Source organism: Scatophagus argus, chromosome 21, assembly GCF_020382885.2.
Source record: "Scatophagus argus isolate fScaArg1 chromosome 21, fScaArg1.pri, whole genome shotgun sequence".
Lineage (NCBI taxonomy): Eukaryota > Metazoa > Chordata > Actinopteri > Scatophagidae > Scatophagus > Scatophagus argus.
In genome coordinates, this window is record NC_058513.1 from 17,237,602 (window position 1) to 17,258,498 (window position 20,897).

Genomic DNA, 20,897 nt, shown 5'->3' on the forward strand with positions numbered 1-20,897 from the left:
TTTTGACGCAGGCCCACATGAGCCATCCTGCGGCCAGAAATACTCACTTCAGCGCTAAACGTGTATCCGCCTCTGGAATTAGTCCCAAATAAATGCCCTACGTGATCCAGTCAGAGCGACGTTAGCTTAAAACCACAGTGTCAAGTAGTTTTAGATCATCACTGAGCCTTTTTTACAGTATAAGCTGGTAACGCTAACAGAAAACAGTCCCCTGTGATTGTGACAGGCGGCTACTGAGTTTTTACTGGAAGCTACTTGTCACTCAGTAGCTGCTCAGTGTGATGTATGGCTGATGCTGATGACTAAGAGTCATCACTAGTTTGTGCCACTCACAGCTCCGAGTTAATCAGGAATGACTCGGGTCAGTGTGTCACAGAAATTAATGAACTAATCATCAGCTAATGTTTCATTAACGTGGCAGCCGTCAGTCTGTTCTCTGCTAACTTATCATCAAGTCCAGGAGTCAGTCAGTAACAATCATCAGGTTGTTCCTCATTCAGTCCTCACTCGTTCCTTCAGTTATTACTCAGATTCTTATTAACTGTGTTGTAAAGTGTTACTAATGAACTTTTATAAGGAGACTGACTAACACGGTGGGTTTTTTTTCACTTTTTCAGAATTTATACAACAAAATCAGCCTTTGCCTAGAAATCAGCTGGCATAAAATGAAGAGAGAGGTTGAATATAATTGAAAAATGCGAACAGTAGGACATACTAAAACTTGCATGATGATTAATCATCAAAAGAACACAATAAATGATGACCTGTGACATATGAAACATATTTCACTGAACCTCTTGAACTACAGCATCTTGAAATGTATGAACAAAGAAGGAAATCCATTACGCTTCGCTACTGGAGACAGAAAACGATGCTTAAAGCTAAGAAACTCTGGTTCTTTCTTGCTCCACCACATTTTGTAGCCAGAATTCCCATGACAGAGAAGTTACTGATACCTGAACCAAAAGTTTTTATCTGATAATTTTAAATTTGATTTACTTTCTCCGTAGCTCACACACACGCGGCAGCAGCTACTTGCTAAATGTCTGACTGTGTTTTCTGGTTGAGCTGTACACTGATTGCACAACGCAGATGCTGTGGAGGTTAACCGCAAACGTCTGAGTCGGATCATCTCATTATGAGGTGCCACATTTCTTATTATGAGATTATTATGAATTATGACACAATTATGAGATAATTGTGTCATAATTCTAAGCCAGTTTCTGCTGATTTCATGTCATAAATATGAGGAACACTTGATACGTAAAAACTACTGGCGGCAGATGACGTGGACTGTGGCAGGTTGAGGTTTCTGGACAAACTGGACAGCGTTGGAACTGGATGTTCCTCTGTGGACCTTCTGCTAACTTCACTTACAGCATTTGGTGGTCATTCAGTACTCAATTAATTTCAGAGGTTCCTGTTAGTGATACCATTAATTTATTCACAAAATAAAAAGGTCGGAAACAGGCGAGTACACCACATGATAAGACAAAGTGAGATCTTTAAGTCATGGAATGATCAAATTACAAATCTGTCATACGGACAAGGCCTACATAAACAAACAGTGTTGTGATTAGTGTTTGTGCATGCACATCTACGTTCCATGTAAACAGATCTTTTAGTCTTGACTCTTTTATATATAAAATCCCAGTGGAGTGCTAGGGGCATCACATAGAGATAACAGCACTAGTCTTCAGGAAACGCATTATGCACAGATACATTTTCTCTCATTTTACATGCTCACGTCGTGCTGAAGGGGAGGAGGCCGGCTGGCTTGTTGCTGCAGTGCAGAGAGAAGCGCACAGAGCTTCAGGGATGGGAAAGGAAGGATGCAGAGGGAAGAGAGATGGAAACGATCTCTCGCTTACTTCCTCCTGCCCGCTTCTGTCGGGCCTCCGTTCCTCAGCAACTGCACGAAGAGAGACAAATAAAAGTGAGAAGTGACAGCCAGTCAAAGGAGACTCGCTGCAGCAGGAGAGCACCTGTCTAGTCGACCTATTTTTAGGCTCGCTGTGCGCTAACTATACCATAAGTCTCTGAGGCAGGCGTGTGATGTGAAAGCTCTGGCTGCAAGATAAAAACTTGTTGGAGTTTTTGTTGTTCATCACCCTGGGCAGCCTCTCCTCATGGGGCACGTGTTCACCAAGCAGGACGAGCAAGTTAGCCAGACAGCTTTGAAAAAAGAGATTTTTCTAAAGCAATATCAACATGTGAGAATCAGTCAATGTTAACAATAATTAATTGTTCGACAGATTCAGATCAGCCGGGATATAAGACAGTACTTTCTGATGTTATTTTGTGTTGTGTCACCTGTCGCAGAGTGTGTTTGTTCTGTTTTCACATGATTATGGTTCACTGTGAGTCATCCATACCCTCATAACCTACAGGATTAAAATTTTATGATCCATATCCTGTATTTTAAAAATACCCAGTTGAGGAGGCATAACCTGAAAATATTGTTACTGAGTAACCTGGAGAGCAAGAATGTTCAGGAATAATAACAAGACGGAAGAAATAGTTCATTGTTATGGAAATATTTATTCTTTTGTCAAAGGTTAGCAGTTGTTTAGCTTAGCTTAGCATGAAGACTAGAAACAACTAGCCCTACTCTGTCCGTAACAAAACAAGGTAGCAGGTAGCCAAAGGTAAAGACAACGAAATTCACCTACCAGCAAATCCAAAGCTTACGGCGTAACAAGTTATATCACGTTTGTTTAATATGCACAGAAATCCAAAACTAAAAACGGCGAGGAAGACTCCGGGAAGTCACTGCAACCGACCAAGCAATAGTCCCACAGATAACGCCTGACAAACTGACACCTCGTCAAGCTCCAGACGGAAAAGCATCGGTAAGAAAGAAAATAAGTGTGTTTCCCAAAATGTTCCTTTAAGGCACTCGGGTGATTAAAACTTACGATGTAGAATTTGTGCCAAAAGGTTTGGCTTTGAGGTAGAAAATACATAATGTAACATCTAATAGGGAAATCTCCACTCCAGAATTACACACTGATGTATGGACAAAAACAGCAGAAAAAGTGGATTTTGATTAGTCGCACAATTAGCCACACAGGTCACTCATTTATGAATCTACGCAGCCCCACACAACACAATGGCTCTGGTCATTTTAAGAACGGCTTCTATTTTACTAAATCGTTAAAGTGAACTCAGTTTACAGATTTCTACATTAGCTCCCCTCAGCCCACACAGGAAATGATGCGATGACAATGTGAGCATGTAGCCTGATGCAGGCCCTGCAGTCTTACCGTTGAAAGGCGCCTCTTTTTCACTGCGTGGATCCACTGAGTCTAGACGGCCACAAATTTATTGGAACCCAGTCTGCCGGAGACAAAAAGAACAAAAGTCTATTGTTAATTGCACTCAAAACCTAAACATTTTGTGCTTCTTACTCGTGTCTTTCTTTGCTACATTTATAAATGGAGTCTGGTAAAAACTGACATGTGTGTATGTTTGTGTGTGTGTGTGCGTGGGAGTGTTCAGTGTCACCAATGATCCCACTTTTCTCAAAGGAGTCGAGTTAGAAAGAGGAAAGAAAAACACTTACGCTCCTTCATCCTTCAGCAGACTCAGGAACTTGCTAACTCTGTAGCCCGCGTCCATCTAAAAGACAGACACACGTTACCTCTGAGTGCGTACAGCCTAATGAGCTCTGATTATTAAGAACCTGTTTCATTTAAAATACAGAAGCAAGGTCTTGAAAAGCCAGAACGATTTGGACTAGCGGCAGCTCCTACTATTCACACCTCAGATTGTACAAACAGGATTGCAGCGAAGGGGAGGGAGAGAGGAAGTAAAATTAATGGCAACCTATGCAATAACTTACAGTATGTCTGGAATCGCCTGTAGCTACCACAGTTAAGACATGGGAGCAGTCAGAAACATTGGAATGAGAGGAAAAAAGATAAAGAAGCGTGTGTGTGTGTGTGTGTGTGTGTGTGTGTGTGTGTGCCTGTGCCGTGGCTGTTTGCAGCATGTCTCGGCAAACACACGTTCATACTTCTTCAGAAAGGGGTTGGGGTGCAGGGTGCAAAACACGGCTGCATTTGTGCATACCACAGCAATTACACAGCATCCAGCCTCAACAAACAGCCAGCGCACATCATCAACATACCACAGACACACAGTCAGGGGGGGAAATTAACACCAGCCAGCAGTCGGATTTAGGTCAATCTCTGCTGCTGCTTGACACAAGTCTGCTACCTGCTTTGGTAAACAAATGGCGGATGGAAAAGTCAGGAGCACTGAAGAAGAAGAAGCTGCTGTGAATCAAAGCACCTCTGGATCGTACACTTGTAACAGCTGGAACCTACTGTGACAGGTTTAAATGTCCATTCCTGAGACGAGATCTAACTGAAAAATGTGTTTTAGAACCTAATTCAGTTCAAGCTTTGTAGGAGGACTACAACAGTGTAGCAAAGGCAAAGACATCCAGACTTTCAGTGCCCCATATGGATCAAGGCTGAAAATCACCACAGGATTTAGCTTCCCTGCATGTTGTATTGGACCTGTGTCTCTTTTCTGTTGCAGCTCCCAGACCAAGATGAGATAAGCTGTATTAAATCACTGTGATAGCATCAGGGTTATTTTCTCAGATTGGACAATCGCTTCCCAGGTGCCACAGAGGGCATCCTGCAGCGTAAAAACACCTTTATTTTGCAGCAGGAGTCATTCAGTTTCTGTGGAATCACCACGATTGAGGAGCAGGATACCACTGACTCCTACAGAATAAACTAACTGTCCTGCTAGCGATACAGATTGATATAGCTAATGAGCTTTGCATGCAGAGGCTTTTTCTCTGTATGATGACACCAATAGAAAGCTATTGTGATCAACCTGAAAACTCTTCCTGATAGCTAAGGTGTTAGTGATTCGCTCACCAGCAACAAGCCAACCTTGAGATGTAAAACTGATGCTAATAATGCTAATAATAAATCAGCACCAACAGTTGGACCTGAACCAACCAACTCTGCTCTGCTGTGCACAAAGACTAAAGCAGTTAACTCTGGAGTGATGTCTTCTGTCTTGTTATTGAACAGGCGAGAGCTAACAGAATAGCTGACTGATTAAAGAAAACATTCAAGTACGTAAAAAGTGGATAAAAGTACGACTCAGATGGCCGAGCTTCCCAAGAACACAGCACCTCATTGAGTGATGTACAGCCAGGCTTGACTTTTTGCAGCACCAGGCAAATTGCTCATCCTGGTGTTTTGACAGGGTCATGGCCCCTACAAGGCTCTGCAAGTAAATCATTTGGGTACAGGACAAACAGAAATAACTACACCAATTTCAACAGGACTCTCAGAAAAATGCAAAAAAAAAAACAAAATAAAAAAACAAAAAAAAAAACACCAAACCACAGGCCAAACCACAAAACCCAGAAAGGAATTTGAAAAGGTGAGTAGACTTTATACATGCTGTACTTATCTACATGCATACAACTGGTGTGTTGAAAGGAAGCCAAGAATCTGCTAGGGGTTGGTGAACCATGTTTTCATTTCCACAGTTGGATGGGTTTAATGTACATATACATATTTTTTTAACCTGCCACATGTGCAGGCCCCCATGATGACTGATCTTAATCGAATTTGCTCTAAATGGTAGGTACACCAAAACCATGAAGTGTGTATGATCGTAATGTAACGTGAATGTAACTTGGAAGGCGTCGCAGAATATGGTTTCATAACTATGAATGCACTGGGTCTCAACCGATTGTGAACTAGAAATGTACTGGATCCTTCTGCTCAACAAATCATCAGCAAAGCCACACAGTTTTTCATTCCAGCTAATAAGATGACAGTTTTTTGTGACGGAGACAGATTGTGTTGACTGTCGAGAATGCCGGCCAGATGTTGAGGATGAGGAGGGACAGGACGCTCTAGCAACTCAGACCACACTATTCAAAAAAACAATAATACACAGACTGTGCCAATTTGAAGTTTGTGCTTCAGAATAAAAAAACGTGAAGCCATCAGTGAGTTACCGAAAGACACAAATCTATTTGACCTTTCTGTCTTCTCACACAAACCAGGGCACTTGGAGTTGCATCAGCATGACATTTAACAAAAGAACATCATATAGCTGCTAAAAAATGTAAACATTTTTCATCTAAGACCAAGAGTCTACAGCCACTCAAAACCACAAACTTCAACCTCACAGTGGTGCAATAGGAAAAGTCAAGAGATGACCAAATTCATTAGGATCAATCCTCTGGGAACCATGAACGTCTGTACAAAACATTTCATGACAATCAATCCAATAGTCGTTGAGATATTTCAGTCTGGACCAAAGTGGTTGACCAACTGACAGCCACAAACATCTCAGCATTACTTTAGGGCCTGCGGCTCTGGACGTTCTGAGCCTTTGTCAGGACTGTAAGGGTTTGAGGTGCCTCCTACTGGAGCTTCTCCTCCAGCTGCGTTTATCTGGATCATACAGTAATAAAATTTATGTCCCTGGTAAAGAACAGGTATGTCTTTATGAGACAGAATAATCACAATTGTGACCAAAGAAGTATTTGCAGTTTATAGCGTAATCAGGAATCAAATTTCTGTGATTATAGGTAATACTATGGTATTGTTTCCTATGTTTATATGTGTTTGGTATGTCCTTGCTTATTTGGAAACTAGACTGTAATTAACATGATTTATAGCTGCGGTGTAAGCTATACAAAATAAAGAAATGGTAACATTTATCCTCCTGACTCTGCCTTATTTTACCAGCTCTGTGCCCTTCATTATAACAAATCCCGTCCTTTTTACCGTTTTAAATAGCTTTAAAGCAGATGGCAATCACTTCTCTGGCAGACGATCACTTTTTGGGCATCTTCTTTTGTTGTCTGCTTTACTTCTCCGCCCTTCTCCTGGGCTTTATATCGTTCATGGCAGTGGTGCAAATATATAATAAGATACATATATGTAAAGTGAGTATTAAAAGCGTCATAGCTGCTAGGAAAGTTTAAAAAAAAAAAGATGCAAATGCAAAGAGGGAGCGTCTCTTCCTCACCTGCACAGACATTTCAATCAGCATGAGCAACTTTTTTATGCCGATCCACAGACTTTGGCCCTTCACGGCTTTAGCTATGCTGGCCCGCTCTACGTCCTGAAAACTGCCCAGCAGCTGTGAGGAGAGGACAAAGACAGGAGAGCGTAAAGCGTGGGGTTAAAATGGTTCTGAATTAAACAACTTTAACACCTTCGCTGACAAAGCAAATGTCACTAGAAAACTGGTTGAACATCTTTAAAGTTGTATTTAAGTGCTGATACATTTCAGGTGGCTAAGTGTGTGTGGTGTGTGTGTGTGTGTGTGTGTGTGTGTGTGTGCATGCGTGTATGTGTTACCTCCAGGGCCTCCACCAGCTGCTCTCCCCTTGAGATGTTGGGAATGTGAATGGTTGTGCTGAAAGCATCCAACATCTCCATTTCCTGGAGGACGTCTTTACGACTTGTGGTGCCGATGATCAGCAGCTTACGACCCTGAAAGAGAGGCAGACGAGGCTTCAGGCTCTAATGTGCTTATTCAACCCATCGTTTGATCATATTCATCAGCTGCTTTCTTCTTATCAGAAACGGAAAGAAAGACACTGACAATCACGTGTAATTTAAAGACTCTTACTATCATCTGGTTTTGAGCAAAAAAGGAAATAAGGGAGGATAGAAGAGATTCTGTGGTACAATAACTCCAGATTAAAAGTATGTGTTATGGATAGAAATGGAGATTCAGCCATACAGATGGTGGATTCTCTATGTTCATTTGACAGCACTGTGCGATAACTGCAGGTTCACTGTTAAGCATCCAGAACCTTAAATGTCAGGATCTGCTGCTTTTCTTCGACATTCATGACAGTAAATGAAAAGTCTTTGGATTCTGGGCTGTTGGCTGGACAAAACATGCAACATGAAGACGTCACTTTGGGCAAACTGTCAAAATTTTGGCAGTCGGTGGTTTGGTGCCTCACAGTGAGATGTAGGACCACCAGATTTCACCATATTTCTCTCATGACTGTGCGATTTTAAGCAGTTCCAGATGAAGGCTGAACGCCTTGAGTCACAACAAAAGTGTCGAGAGTGAAAAAAAGGACAGGAGATAGAAGAAGAGAGGACAACAGGATGGGAAACAATAGCGGAGAAGACAAACATGAGCGGAGAAGGAGGAAGAGAAGCTAAAGAAATGTAGCTCCTCTAAGCCGACGAGTTGGAGAGGGACCAGGAGAAGAAGACGAAGGAGGAGAGGCAGAGGAGTGGCGAGCAGACAGGGGGATTATGGCGGCCGGCTGCCCCCCCATGGCGTGGGGGGTTGTGATGCTGCATGCAGATGAGGTGCCACACAGGCGGCGGTGCTGCCAGGTCCTGGCTCTCTCACAGAGCCCATTCTCCTCCCTGTCCCCCTGGCCTCCCCCGGCCCCAGGCACCCCGCTGGGCCCAGCGCTTTACAACCCCAGAGGAGCACTGCAGCCAGGCATTCAACACCAGGCCCCGCGCCACTTCTCATGCAGCCATATAGTGGGGCTATACTCTCATTCACAAACCCATCAACAACAACACACACACACACACACACACACACACACACACACAGACTACAACCAAAGAAACTATGAGAAATGGGTCTCTACCTCCACCATTCACGGTGAGCATAACAGGCCTGGACCAAAACACTCGCTAACAACCGTACACTCACACACAGCCGCTCACACATGCCAGTCGCAGCCAAAGACCTCCAACAACTCTTCACCAGACTTTGCACTGGCATCCACAAGAGCTGCTGCCCTCTCTCTGCCACATCAGGACTAGCAGCCCAACAGTGCATGTGCTACAAATAAAATGCACAACAAGGTGTTTGTTACCTTTGGAGGAGGTTTCTTCAGCAGCACCAGCAAAGCTTGTAACACCAGGTTGGAGAAACGAGGACCAATGGGGACGTAGTCTGACGAGATCATTATTTGATCAGCAATATTCTTACTTCACATAAAGTTTGAATCACAGTTCAATTTATAGCAAAATATAAGTACAACTTTAGGTCCTGGGGTCTTACCTAACAGACGTTCAATGTCATCCACAACCACACAGCTCAACTGGGACTTGTAGGCATCTTCAAAAATCTGTCACAGAGAATAAAAGGGCCAGCAGGTCCGTATCAAAGCAGAAAACAGACACAGAGCTTATTATTTAGTTTATTCCTTTGTTATGGTATGAGTCAATGCCTGTCAGTTCGAATCTAAATGATGCCTGTAAATGTTTTCAATTTAAAAAAATGTCTTCCATATTTGTGGAGCGAGTCTCATTCACATGTGTCAGGCAATAAAGCTATTAAATGATGATTATTATTAACAGCATAAATCTGCCATCTGACACTTGTCAGCTTGCAAGACACATTTTTCACAACTTTAAATAACACTTTAAATAACATTTTTTGTATTTTTCCAGACTTTACTCAGCCTGTTAAGAGTTTTAAAATCGTCAAGTGTCAAGTGCTACCTTTTTGATGGCTTGACATTTAGCGATCTCAGAGTGTCCAATCATCTTGTCAGGAGAGCAGATCTTGATAAAGGGGAACTGGGAGTCTTCAGAGATTTTAGCAGCCAGCGCTGTTTTCCCACTGTTAGGTGGGCCTGTGGGAGCAGATCAGTCACAAATCAACACAAATAGTTCGGCTAAACTTTCCATTTTCAGTCAACCATGATGGATATCGTTCACACGTGGCCTTTCAGAGGGTTTACTGTGTGATCGACTGTCGCATGCTGACTAAGGATGTTTGGCCTGAGAGTGCGTGTGTGTGTGTGTGTGTGTGTGTGTGTGTCGGTCCTACCCTCCAGCAGCACAGAGACCAGCGGTGTGCGGTCGCTGTTCTTCGTCTGCTGCACCAGCAGCTCCCCGTCCTCTAGGACCGCTGAGACCGGGTCACCCCATCGGATTATCCCGTTCATGATGTAGCTGGCGTAGTCCTCCTGATTGGTACCAAACGCCTGGACAGGAAGACAGAGGGAGAAAGGATGAGGCGTGTGGGGTCAGGTTAAGCTCTGTGTTATTAAAACACTACAGTTACGGCTGAACACGACAACAGAAGTCTGCAGATGTGAGCGTGACATCAAGGACATTCTTAACCACATGAACTAGACCAACTGCAGTCTAAATGATGTCCTTAAAATGTGGTTTGTTAACATATGAAATGGTTTAGATCCATCAGGTTTTGGTGGTGCGGGCTGATCAGAAGGAGAAGAAACCAGATTCTAAAGTACTCGTCATCTTGACAGAATGAGACCATATTTAAATGTGTGACTTTAGATTTAGATTCATATGTTATGGTGGAACAGTAACAGATTCAAACAGATATGAACTATACACAAAGTCCTCCACAAAATCTCAGATTCAGTCACATGTATGCTGATATTTTCAGCGTGTTTGGGTGGGAGAAGGTGGGGAGAGTGAACTCTTCTGAACTTTGGGTTATTTGTTTTCTAAAAGCTATGAATGTCATGGTAACCTCATGTATGTATTTGACAGAGAAAAGGGGTGGAGAAAGTGACACAAAGCAACTTACAGGTTTGATGTCGTTATTCAGTGAGGCCATGAAGTCAAGCCTGCTGACCTGCAGCTTCTCTGCCGTCTCGATGTTCACCTCCACTGTGTTACTGGCCTACAAACATGAACACACACAAAAGTCGAGCGACAGCAAATAATGAGTTACGTTCATCCCTGGATGAACTCCACGGCTCCCACTAATGAGATCCATTACATGAAGCGCCACGCATTACGGTTGCACAATGCATCAGGAGACAGAACGCTCCCTCAGAGCAGAGAGGTCAGACCGAGAGGAGGAGGGAGGGAAGACTAAGTGTTTAGGGGAGTGAGGAGAAACGTCACAGCCATCAGACATGAGTAAGGCCCCTTGTCTGTCATTTATCATCACCCTCCAATATCTGTGGGGGCAGAACACTTAACAGATGAGAGCTTCATCTTATTTGTGTGTCCCACTGAGATCTGTAGAATGGAGCCTATGCACCTGATACAACACACACACACACACACAGCTTACAGCACAGCTCCACACAGCAGTGTAGCAGTGTACTATGCCCAGGTGTGTGGCCTGCACCTTAATCTTAACAACAGAACATTACTGCACTGAGTGCTTTTAAAACATTTTTTAAGTTGCTTTTAATAGCATGAAAGATTAATACAAGCTGACAGATTTGAGTTTCAACTGATAATTTTATTTTAGATGTGAATCTGGAGTGTAAATGGGAGCAGTAACATGCCGAGAAGCGTCGGAGGACTCTGACCTTGATATGTCTGTTCATGGCAGTGGACTGTGCAGCTCTGACCAGACCCTCCAGCTCGGCACCGCTGTAGTTCTTGGTTTCCACGGCCAGCTCCTTGATGTCTACGTCGCCGGCCAGCAGGTCGTACTGACGCATCTTTGCCGTGTGGATGTGGAGGATCTGAATGCGCCCCCTCTCATCCGGTAACCCTGGAAGAGGAGAAGGGAAGTAAGAGACTTCAAGCTTCAGTAAAATGAGTTTTCATTTCCTTAACTCAAACAGCCATAGCCCGGACTTACCAGAGTGAAGCGCACTGTTTAAAAACACTTTGGTTAATGGTTTGCACTGGCGTTGATCTATCAGTGCATCTTTTGAAAAAACTACTTTATCTTTAAATGTTCACTGGTTTGAAGAAAAAGTTTATGTTTTCGTTAAAAAGAAAGTTGTATTTTCATTTCCAGTCTGCAGTGATAAACTGTATGGAGTGAACATGAGTGTGGCAGCTTATCAGCACATTCTTACCAATCTCCATCTTCACCTCCAGCCTTCCCGGCCTCAGCAAAGCCTCATCTATCAGGTCAGGCCTGTTGGTCATACCTGAGGGAGCGGCAGATGGACAGATAAGTGGAGAGGAGAGACAGCAGAGGAAAAGGATGAATGAGACAGATGAGTTAGAGTGCAGATGTTCACAGGGATGTGCTTGTGAGTTTTCTGACTTTGTGTTATTTTCTGGAAATGGAGGGGGAGAGTGTCATGTGTGAGCACCTATGACCAGGATGTTGTTGAGCTGCTCCACGCCGTCTATCTTAGACAGCAGCTGGTTGACCACAGTGTCGTGGACTCCCGTGCTGCCTGCCATGGTGCCTCGCTGTTTGCAGATTGCGTCGATCTCATCAAATATGATGATGTGAAGGCCGCTGTTAGCGCCGAGCTGTTCAGAAGAGAGACGAGGGGGGCAAATGGGTGACAAAAGAAAGAACAAGAACACACTGACTTACTGAAAATAAATAAATAAAAATGCAATTACTTGGTTACACGAGTATTGTAGAGAAACAGTCTGATGTAATGGTTTTCCCACTAATTCCTTATACGGTACAATGATTCAGTTTGGACCCTGGCTCATGAGTTGCTTCTGAGCACAAAAAAATAATTGCAAATATTTTTTAAAAGGTTTCTCTTAAAGAAGCATTTTGTTTGTGCTGTTGTGTCTTTTACATGGGTATCCAGCACCTCCATCACTGCTGTGATGACTTTCAATAGTAGTAGACATAAACGCAACAAGACGACAAAGACACTGCAGATACTTTTCTGTCAGTGCTGACTGTCAACAGACAGACAGATGGAAAAAGTGAGGGAGTAGCAGGGTGGGGGGTTATCCCCCATCTCCAGACCTGTCACTCTCAGCCATAGCATTTAAAGCAGGTGTGGAGCTGTCCTTATTACACACTCGATGGTGTGTGTGTGTGTGTGTGTGTGTTTGTGTAGGGAGGTCTAACAGGAGGTCAAAGAGAACCCAGCCCCTCATTAAGTGGTGAAGAGTGAGGCTTGACGCTTGTGTCTCACTGTCCAAACTGACCGTCACTGCTAGGTTTGAGTGCACAACGGCCTACTCCTAACACACTCACTCACTCATATATACACACACACACACACACACACACGGCAGAACCTTACCAGAGTTATTACAGGTACGTCTGGCTAAAGGGCAGATCTCTCCACTCCTGGACAAATTAAGTTTTTCTGTTTGAACAGATGAAATGCTCATCTGTGATCTCTGGGGACAGACTGAACCCTGAGATCAGACTTACTGCGACTCTTTATCTAATGTGTTTGATAAAAGTTTTTTATTAGTAAGTCTTATAAAACAGGATAAACATGCGTCCTCCCCTCACCCTCTTCTGTTCATCCTCTGCGTCTGCGAACAGCTTCCTGATGTTGGCCTCAGACTCCCCGACGTACTTGTTGAGAATCTCGGGACCGTTGACGATCTTTGGCTCCCGGGCCTTGAGCATCTTGCCAATCTGTCGTGCCATCAGGGTTTTACCGCAGCCTGGGGGTCCGTACAGCAGGATTCCCTTCACATGCTTACAGCCTGGAGACAAACACACAACCAGGGAGAGAGGAACGGGCGTCCAACTGAGCAACAAACTGGTACACAGCAAACATTTCTGCTGGTTTTAGAGCTCATATCTTTGATATATGCCAGATTTCTGACTGTTCTCATCACAGCACTACTGATTTCCTTTGTTTTTTTCCCTCCACTATAAAGATCAAGTGTGGAGACTACAAGCTCTCCACTCCACCGAGTGTACAGTGTGGGTCTTTTAATGGCCTTTTGCACCTGCTTAATGACATTTAGCCCAGACTAATTGAGAGGCCCAAGATAACCATCAGAGCTGCCATTTGGGCCCGCTGAAGGAAAAGCAGCCAGGATGACAGGTGGAGGGGGTGGACGGATGAAGGCAGGGAAAAGTGATGCTGTTGTGTTTGGGAGAGAAAGCACTGAAGCTTCTGTCTGCCTGCTTCACCTCTTGGGGAGCAAAGGGTAGACAAGGTTCCAGACTTTCAGACTTTTGCTCCGACGCACACGCAAAATGTGTAACACGCACACGCACTCCATCAGCACCTGCTCTCGCTGCTCCCCACGCCGGCCAATTACAGCTTCACCTTTAGCTGGATGCTCTATCAGGGCATGCCATCTCATTACAGCAGCCAGCTGGCCACAGCCAAAGGCCGACTCATGCACACAGCCGGCCGGCTAAAGGTCAGCACACCCACTGTCGGACGCTGCCAGAGGCCCTGAGCGCTGGGCCTGTGGAGTGTACCAGATGTGAGTATTTGCCAAGCTGAGAAGTCTTAACAACAGGTTTTCACAAGACTTGCTCTAGGTCTGGGAGCAAGGATTAGGGCTGATGTGACTGTGTGCACATGCGTGTGTGTGGGATGGGAAGGTTTTGTGTATGAGTCACAAAGAAGACATTACAATGGGCTGCTGTCCTTTGCAAAGTGAATCATCATAGTAATCTGACAGCTGTCAAAGATCTATTAATGAGTGTGCACAGGGATCACAGTCAGAGGTTTTTAGTTGTGGTCGAGGCACCACAGGACAACGTTGCCTTGCTGGATAATCAGCGACTGTGGGTTTCAGTGTTTCGGGCAATGACTACACTCCTCAAAGGAATTATTCAAAGTTTCGCTTGCCATGATGTTGATTCAAGGATTAAACACAAGCTGCATATAATAACTAAAAACAGTGATGATATTTGCCAGGTACTAATCTGTTTGACCTGATAAATACTGAAAGATACTTTATCATCTCTGAGAAAGACTTAAGTTTTAGCTGCTCAGTGCAGCTGTTGAGGAAGGACTGCACACGTCAAATCTAAGGCGACAACACTGTTCTTGTTCTGACTGATGGACTTGGGATGGGATTTAGGGAAGTGGTCCTAAGGAAAATTTGAGTGAGGTGATTGTGAAAACATCCCACCCTACAAGAGGAAGCCATTTTGTGCACCTGTAGATGATGAGTTGATAAAATGACTCAACCCAGAAGATGAATAACTGCTGGATGATCATCTGATTTGCAGCCAGACAGGATAAAAAGGCACAAAGAAACGAGTGAGTGATGGTGGGATAAAGAGAAAGAGGGAAACTCACCCATCTGTTCTACTATGTCTGGAGGGAAGACTCGTGAGGCGAAAGCTCGGCGAAAGATGTCAGAAAACTCCTTGTCAAGGCCACCAATACCCATTTTCTCAAAGTTCCAGTCTGGGCTGATGATGGACTGGCGAGACTCTCGGGTCTTGGCTTTCCCTGGAAGGGGATCAAACAAAGAAAAAGACAGTAAACGTTCAGCTCATAAGGACAGCACAATGTTGTTTATTATTTACTGTAAAAGCACCTCTGACAACTCTAAGACATACAGCAGTGACAGTCAGAAAAGACTGTTGGAGGTATTATTTTGACTGTTTACAGTGAAATGCATGTAGTGCATCAACTAAACTCTGCTTGTTAAACTAAGTGAATGTTAAATAAATGACCACAACACCATGTAAGCAGAGTAGATTACATTTTAACCTTGTTATGAAGGTTAACTGCCCATCAGGTGGCCACCAGCACGGTTGGATTGACACTGCCAACAGGGTGTGAAAGGGAAAGTAAGCCGACCAAAACTGTGTCAAGTGTGCCCCCTTGTGGCTTTACAGAGAACTGTTCTGCAACCACTTCATGTAAAAAAACACACTTCAGTACAGGTGAGGTCTGCAGCGGTTTTAGCAGCTCACTACCTGTCATCATCATGTCAGCTTTAGGGGCTGCATGTGACATTCATACTGGCTGTTAACTAATGAAAGAGGAAGTGAAGTCACTTCAAGTAATCAACTATTCATACTGTCTTCACTTTTCAGTAGATGTTTAACAGCTGGCTGTTTTAAGAGGCGAGTTTTGTTGACACTCACCAACCAGAGTCATGGATGAGCTCTCTGACTTCTCAAAAACCACCTGACTGTTTCCCAGCAACAGACCGATCTCAATCTGAGGAAAGAAACAAAACAGATGATAACCATTCAGTGGTTACGTTTACTCTGCCACAAGATTAACTGCATGCATTTTAAAGAAAGATAAGATAAGATAATCCTTTATCTTGTGGCAGAGTAAACATAACATCGTGCTAAATCGAGCACCTTACATAAATTGCATTAATTAAAATGAATAACTTCAACACAATCTAGAGAAGCCTCTAATGGTGAAGAAGATTACACGACAGTGACAGACTGTTCTCCGGATACCTTTGGTTTCTTGGCAGAGGCGTTGTCTCCTTTGAGGATGCTGGGGTCCATGGCCTCAATATCCTTTATCAGCAAACCAAATAGCTTATCACAGAAACTGAACACCAGCTAGGAAAAACCACAAACAGGGAGTGAGGTGAAATTTAGGAGAGAAGGTCAGAAAAACACTGAATTACAGCATTCTATGAAGCTGTGATTTAAGATTATGATTTAAGTCTGCCTCACAGTAATTCCACTAAACTGTACAGTAAACTCAGAGCACCTGCTGGCCGACGCTGAAGGCCTGGTTGTTGAAGTGCTGGAGGAACTCGCTGGCCATGTGGTCCGAGTCGTAGGGGTTGCTGTCTGCATTCTTCTTCTGCAGGAAGTCAATTTCCACTGTCATGGTGCTTATACACTGTTTGGACTTGTCAAACTTGTAGTTTGTTACTGTAGAAAGCAGAAACAATAGGATAGGTGGTGAGGTTTACAGACTGGACAACAGCAGCTCTCTGGATGATTTCTGACTGGTGAGGTCTCCTCAGAGCAATCAAATCTCAATTTGTATTCCAACCGTTCAAATGCAGTGCGGATGGTTCGGGCAGCAGATGTCGCTATTCGTGGCCGTTACGAAATGCTTCCAAACAGTGAACCACTTATAATGATACACTAATCCCCCCCTCCAAACACACACACACCCACACAGAGCCTCGACATATCCATCAGCATCTCTGACATCACTGGACGTCTTTGGCACAGAGAAAGAAGACACGATTTGATGCATAACTGTTCATAAGATCAATTCATTGTCTTTTTATGGAATTTGAAAGGCAGCTTAGGAAATCTTCAGTCACATGGTATAAACACGAAGCTCACCTTCAATCTCTTGTCCAATTGAGAGGCCAGCCCATTTCCTCTGTAAAAAAGACAAAACAAGTGATTGGTTTAGTTCGGGAAGTACTCATTTCCTTCTGTATTAGGAGACGTTATTGCAATGGAAAAGGGCCATCAATTAGGTAACTACATTTCCCAGAAGGACCACGTTATCAGACAACGGACAGAAATACTTCAGATGAACAACACAACATGTTTCACAGAGACATGAGCGTAACATTCCTCTGCAGCATGGTCTTATTTCACAACACAACACATCTAAAACACACAACTCACATATAAAATTTATCTCTAATGGTTACGCATTAGCTGTGTTCTTCAGATGGGCGGCCAGCGATGGCTACCGTGTCAAATATGAGCCAATCAGTCAATAGACACTATTCATTAAAGGTAAAATAAGACCGTCTTGAGGAGGTTACAGTAGTACCTGAGTGCCGCTGAGGCTGCCAAGTTTATAGACGGAGGAAGAGCAGGCAGACACAGGCAAGGCAAGAAAAGGAAAAAGCAGCAACAGACAGATTGAGACAAATAAAGACGTCCGAGCGAAGGAAGGACAGACAACCACACAAGCTGAGGCAGAACTTTTCTGAGGGGACATCTTGACTTCAAGTCACATACTGCAATCAAGGTTTAAAACAACAGAATGTTTGCAGAAAAAACTGATAGTCACTGGTGTTTGTAAAGCACAACCTGTTAAATACCTGTGCTACTCAGACAGAACACACAGGCAGATTGGTATTTAATTTTAGAAGGAACAGACTGGAAGAATAGCCATCATCAGCTAAATGTGTCAAAAAAATTCATTTTGTCTCACAAAGTGAAATCACTCCTCGTGATATGTGAAGAGAACAATTCAACAGCAGTGAGAACATGTGCGAGGAAACGCTCTGCTCTAAGACATCAAAACCTACCTGCGGCAGGCTGAAGGCAATCGTCCCGGGGTTGACGCTGGGATGCGTCTTCAAGGTGAACACGTACTTGTGGGTTAAATTGCGCACCGTCACATGTCTGCAGTGAGATGAATGACCACGTGTCAGTACAGGCGTTACTGTCACGCACACACACACACACTATGACACACTCCTTATAGTAGCATGATGCACACTATCAGAGGAAAGCCCACTCACAGTTCAAAATGTGGCTCCTTCTCATTGACGACGGCGCAGTTGGTCAGCGACAGCTCATCTGTCGGGCATCGAGCCGCTTGCATAATCTGAAAAGAGAGCAGAAACGCAAACTTCTTCTTCAACAACCTCAGAGCTACTTAAGAGGAGGCGAAGTGAGAAACTGGATGTTAAGCAAAGCCACAGCTCTTCCACCTATACTCTTGACTCAAATGCACCTTCTCTGAAGCTCCATGAGTGAAGTACAGGTGTAATAAGGACCATCACCCCAGCCATTTAAAGGTATAAGAAAAGCTCGATCTAATTAAGCCTTTCTAAGAAAACGACTGCTCTCATCCAACAATCTAATTAAATGGCAGCAAACTGAGCATCATTGCTGACCTACATCTCAGAAACATTAAACTTAATCTAATTCAAGCAATGTCAACATACAGGCTAGTCACATTCACTATGATGCCATAATAATCTCACACTGTTGATTTTCACAGTAAACTGTTTCCTGGAGAGGCAAGGTCACATTCCATCATTAGGATCCCACAGACAAAACCGACTGCTGCGTGACTCCGGTGTGACAAACAGAACGCACAACCTGACGGCAAAATATGCAAATATGGTTGGCACCAAATGAAGATTAAACTGTAGTCAAATTACTGCCCAAGGTTCTTGTATAAAATACTTCAGAATGTACTATTTACAATTGACCTCAAAGTCTTTTATTGTGTTATGAACGTTTGAATTTGTTGACATTTTATGTCCTCGTCCTTAAGAGAGACAATATTCCATGTCAGCTGTGTCTCCTCATAATTAGAGTGACAATAAATATTATCTTGAAATTGAAAATGTGACCCATGAATTTTACCTTTAAGACAATGAAAAACTGTCCTCTGATTGTGTGAAAGGCATTCCTTACATAGTTTCCACGTAATCAGCTCAAATGTAAAGTGTTAATGAGTTGCAGAAAAAAACCCGCAAGGCCACATGATCAGGGAAACTCTCTCATTATGGTGTGCTGAAAAGAAAACTGTTTTAACTGTTTTAAATACACATCAGATGGCAGGACAGAATCAGTTCAGTCATTTTTAAAAACAAAAACAAAAGATAAAAATATCAGTGAAGGCTCCCTGTAGTTATGCATGAGACTGCAGTACTTTTACACTAAACAAACTGACAGCTGGGTGTATTTGTCAACAGCTGCATTTACGAAAAACACACACTTTGTTCACACTGAAGCTATTTGCACATGGCCACTGATGTAAGCCACAGATCAGTGATGACAAATTCTGATGATTTCAACATCAGTCCAGTTTAGCTGGCTGTTGTTGTTCCTTTTCAACCGTTTACCGCTGCTGCACTTCCCAGGGCCATCGCTGATTTAGCCTTCAAACGGCGGAGCTGGATTTACAGCGCTCAGCAGCATTCTTATGTCAAAGTCAATACCCGTACACACTTTAGTGACCGTGTGGCTAAAGTATCCAAGCTATTAGACATATTAATTTACATCTACTACAACAAAAGTAAATGTACTACATGCTAGCAACAGTCTGGTCATGAGATACTCTATTCCTCTTCCGGGCTGAGTACGAAGTTTTGAATGACATCTGAATCTGCCACACAGCCAAGTGCTGTGCTGGCTCACTTTACGTGTAAAAAAGCCTCTAGAGATTTAAGTACATGTTAGGTTTAGTATTCAGCGGTTTCTGCTCGCGGTGTACTTGTACTTCTATTGTAATACTCGCTTCAAAAAAACTCACCCGAGCGGTCATCTTTGTGTTTTAGCCGGTTCAAGTGTAACTCAGCATGAACGCTGCGCTGACACAACAACTGCAGTAAAGAGAAAGTGACGTGCTAAGAGGCGGGATCTTCGGACGTACAATGATGTCATCACGCACCCCGACGCGGAAAAGGAAGTCAGATAAAACTTAAAATTAACGCAAACCAAAGCGCTTATGACACGATCGTTTGTGCCTTCATAGCATCCTGAGTGATTGTCTTGCTCATCAGAAAAATTCATGTACTGAAGTAGGAAGTCGAAATTGTTATTTATTTATAAATTTTATATCAATAGAGAGAGTTCACATTCACAGAACAAATTATTTTTTTAATTTTATTGGAATTAGTCTATGACAAGAAATGGGTATTTAGCCAAAAAGAATTTTCATTTTAAAACACATAAGTATGTTATGTCTTATGTTCTAAATATTTTGTATTTATTTTCGTATGTCTGAAAAACCCATAGTAAATACAATGAAAATTTATTTTTAAACTCATCTGAACATCAGATTAAAATAAACGAAATTTCCCAGTAATGGGATTAATAAAGGATTATCTTATCTTAGACTGTCTTATTTAAAATTTGTTTTAATTTGAGAAATAAATGTTGATATTAATCTGAGGATGTCAAGGCCGAGGTTAAGATTTCAGAAACATGAGAATATAATATAAAAAAATAGTTTGAGATTGCGAGGCAAAGTACAGTCTTTATTTTGGATGCTAAAAGGGTCACAGTGAAAAGCTGTACCTTGGCAAACAAATACTGAAGGACATCAAATCTAAAAAGTGTCTTTATGACGGAATATTTGAGGAAGTCTTCTTGACAGCTACATTTAAAATGATGAATGATTGTGCTTCTCCCAGATATGGCGAGGAAAAGTTTGTGGCACTTGTCTGAACACTAAAGAAAATTTTAATTTGTTCTTAAAAATAGCAAATAAGTTGTAGAATAAAACCCATTGGTGACCAGTAGGTTACAATAGAAAATGTGTTACACAGTGAAAAAAAGACAACTTTTGCACCCAAGTTTGACGACATGGGCTCACACTGTTTGTTTAAAAAACACCA

General features: G+C 42.9%; 1 protein-coding gene across 1 annotated transcript; it reads right to left on the minus strand.

Annotated features, from left to right (window-relative positions):
• Window positions 1–1,417: 1,417 nt before the first annotated feature.
• Window positions 1,418–19,966, minus strand: LOC124052536 (vesicle-fusing ATPase-like). The gene is made up of 22 exons (XM_046376921.1): window positions 19,811–19,966; window positions 18,063–18,148; window positions 17,847–17,943; window positions 16,918–16,957; window positions 16,325–16,491; window positions 16,063–16,170; window positions 15,733–15,808; window positions 14,933–15,088; window positions 13,168–13,367; window positions 12,041–12,206; window positions 11,798–11,872; window positions 11,297–11,484; window positions 10,558–10,653; window positions 9,826–9,982; window positions 9,495–9,628; window positions 9,052–9,118; window positions 8,864–8,943; window positions 7,359–7,493; window positions 7,024–7,137; window positions 3,566–3,621; window positions 3,267–3,339; window positions 1,418–1,912 (listed from the first exon to the last, which is right to left on the minus strand). Exons 1-21 carry the CDS (start codon window positions 19,820–19,822, stop codon window positions 3,309–3,311), a joined length of 2,241 nt encoding a protein of 746 aa, XP_046232877.1. The 5' UTR covers window positions 19,823–19,966; the 3' UTR covers window positions 1,418–1,912; window positions 3,267–3,308.
• Between the last annotated feature and the right edge of the window lie 931 nt (window positions 19,967–20,897).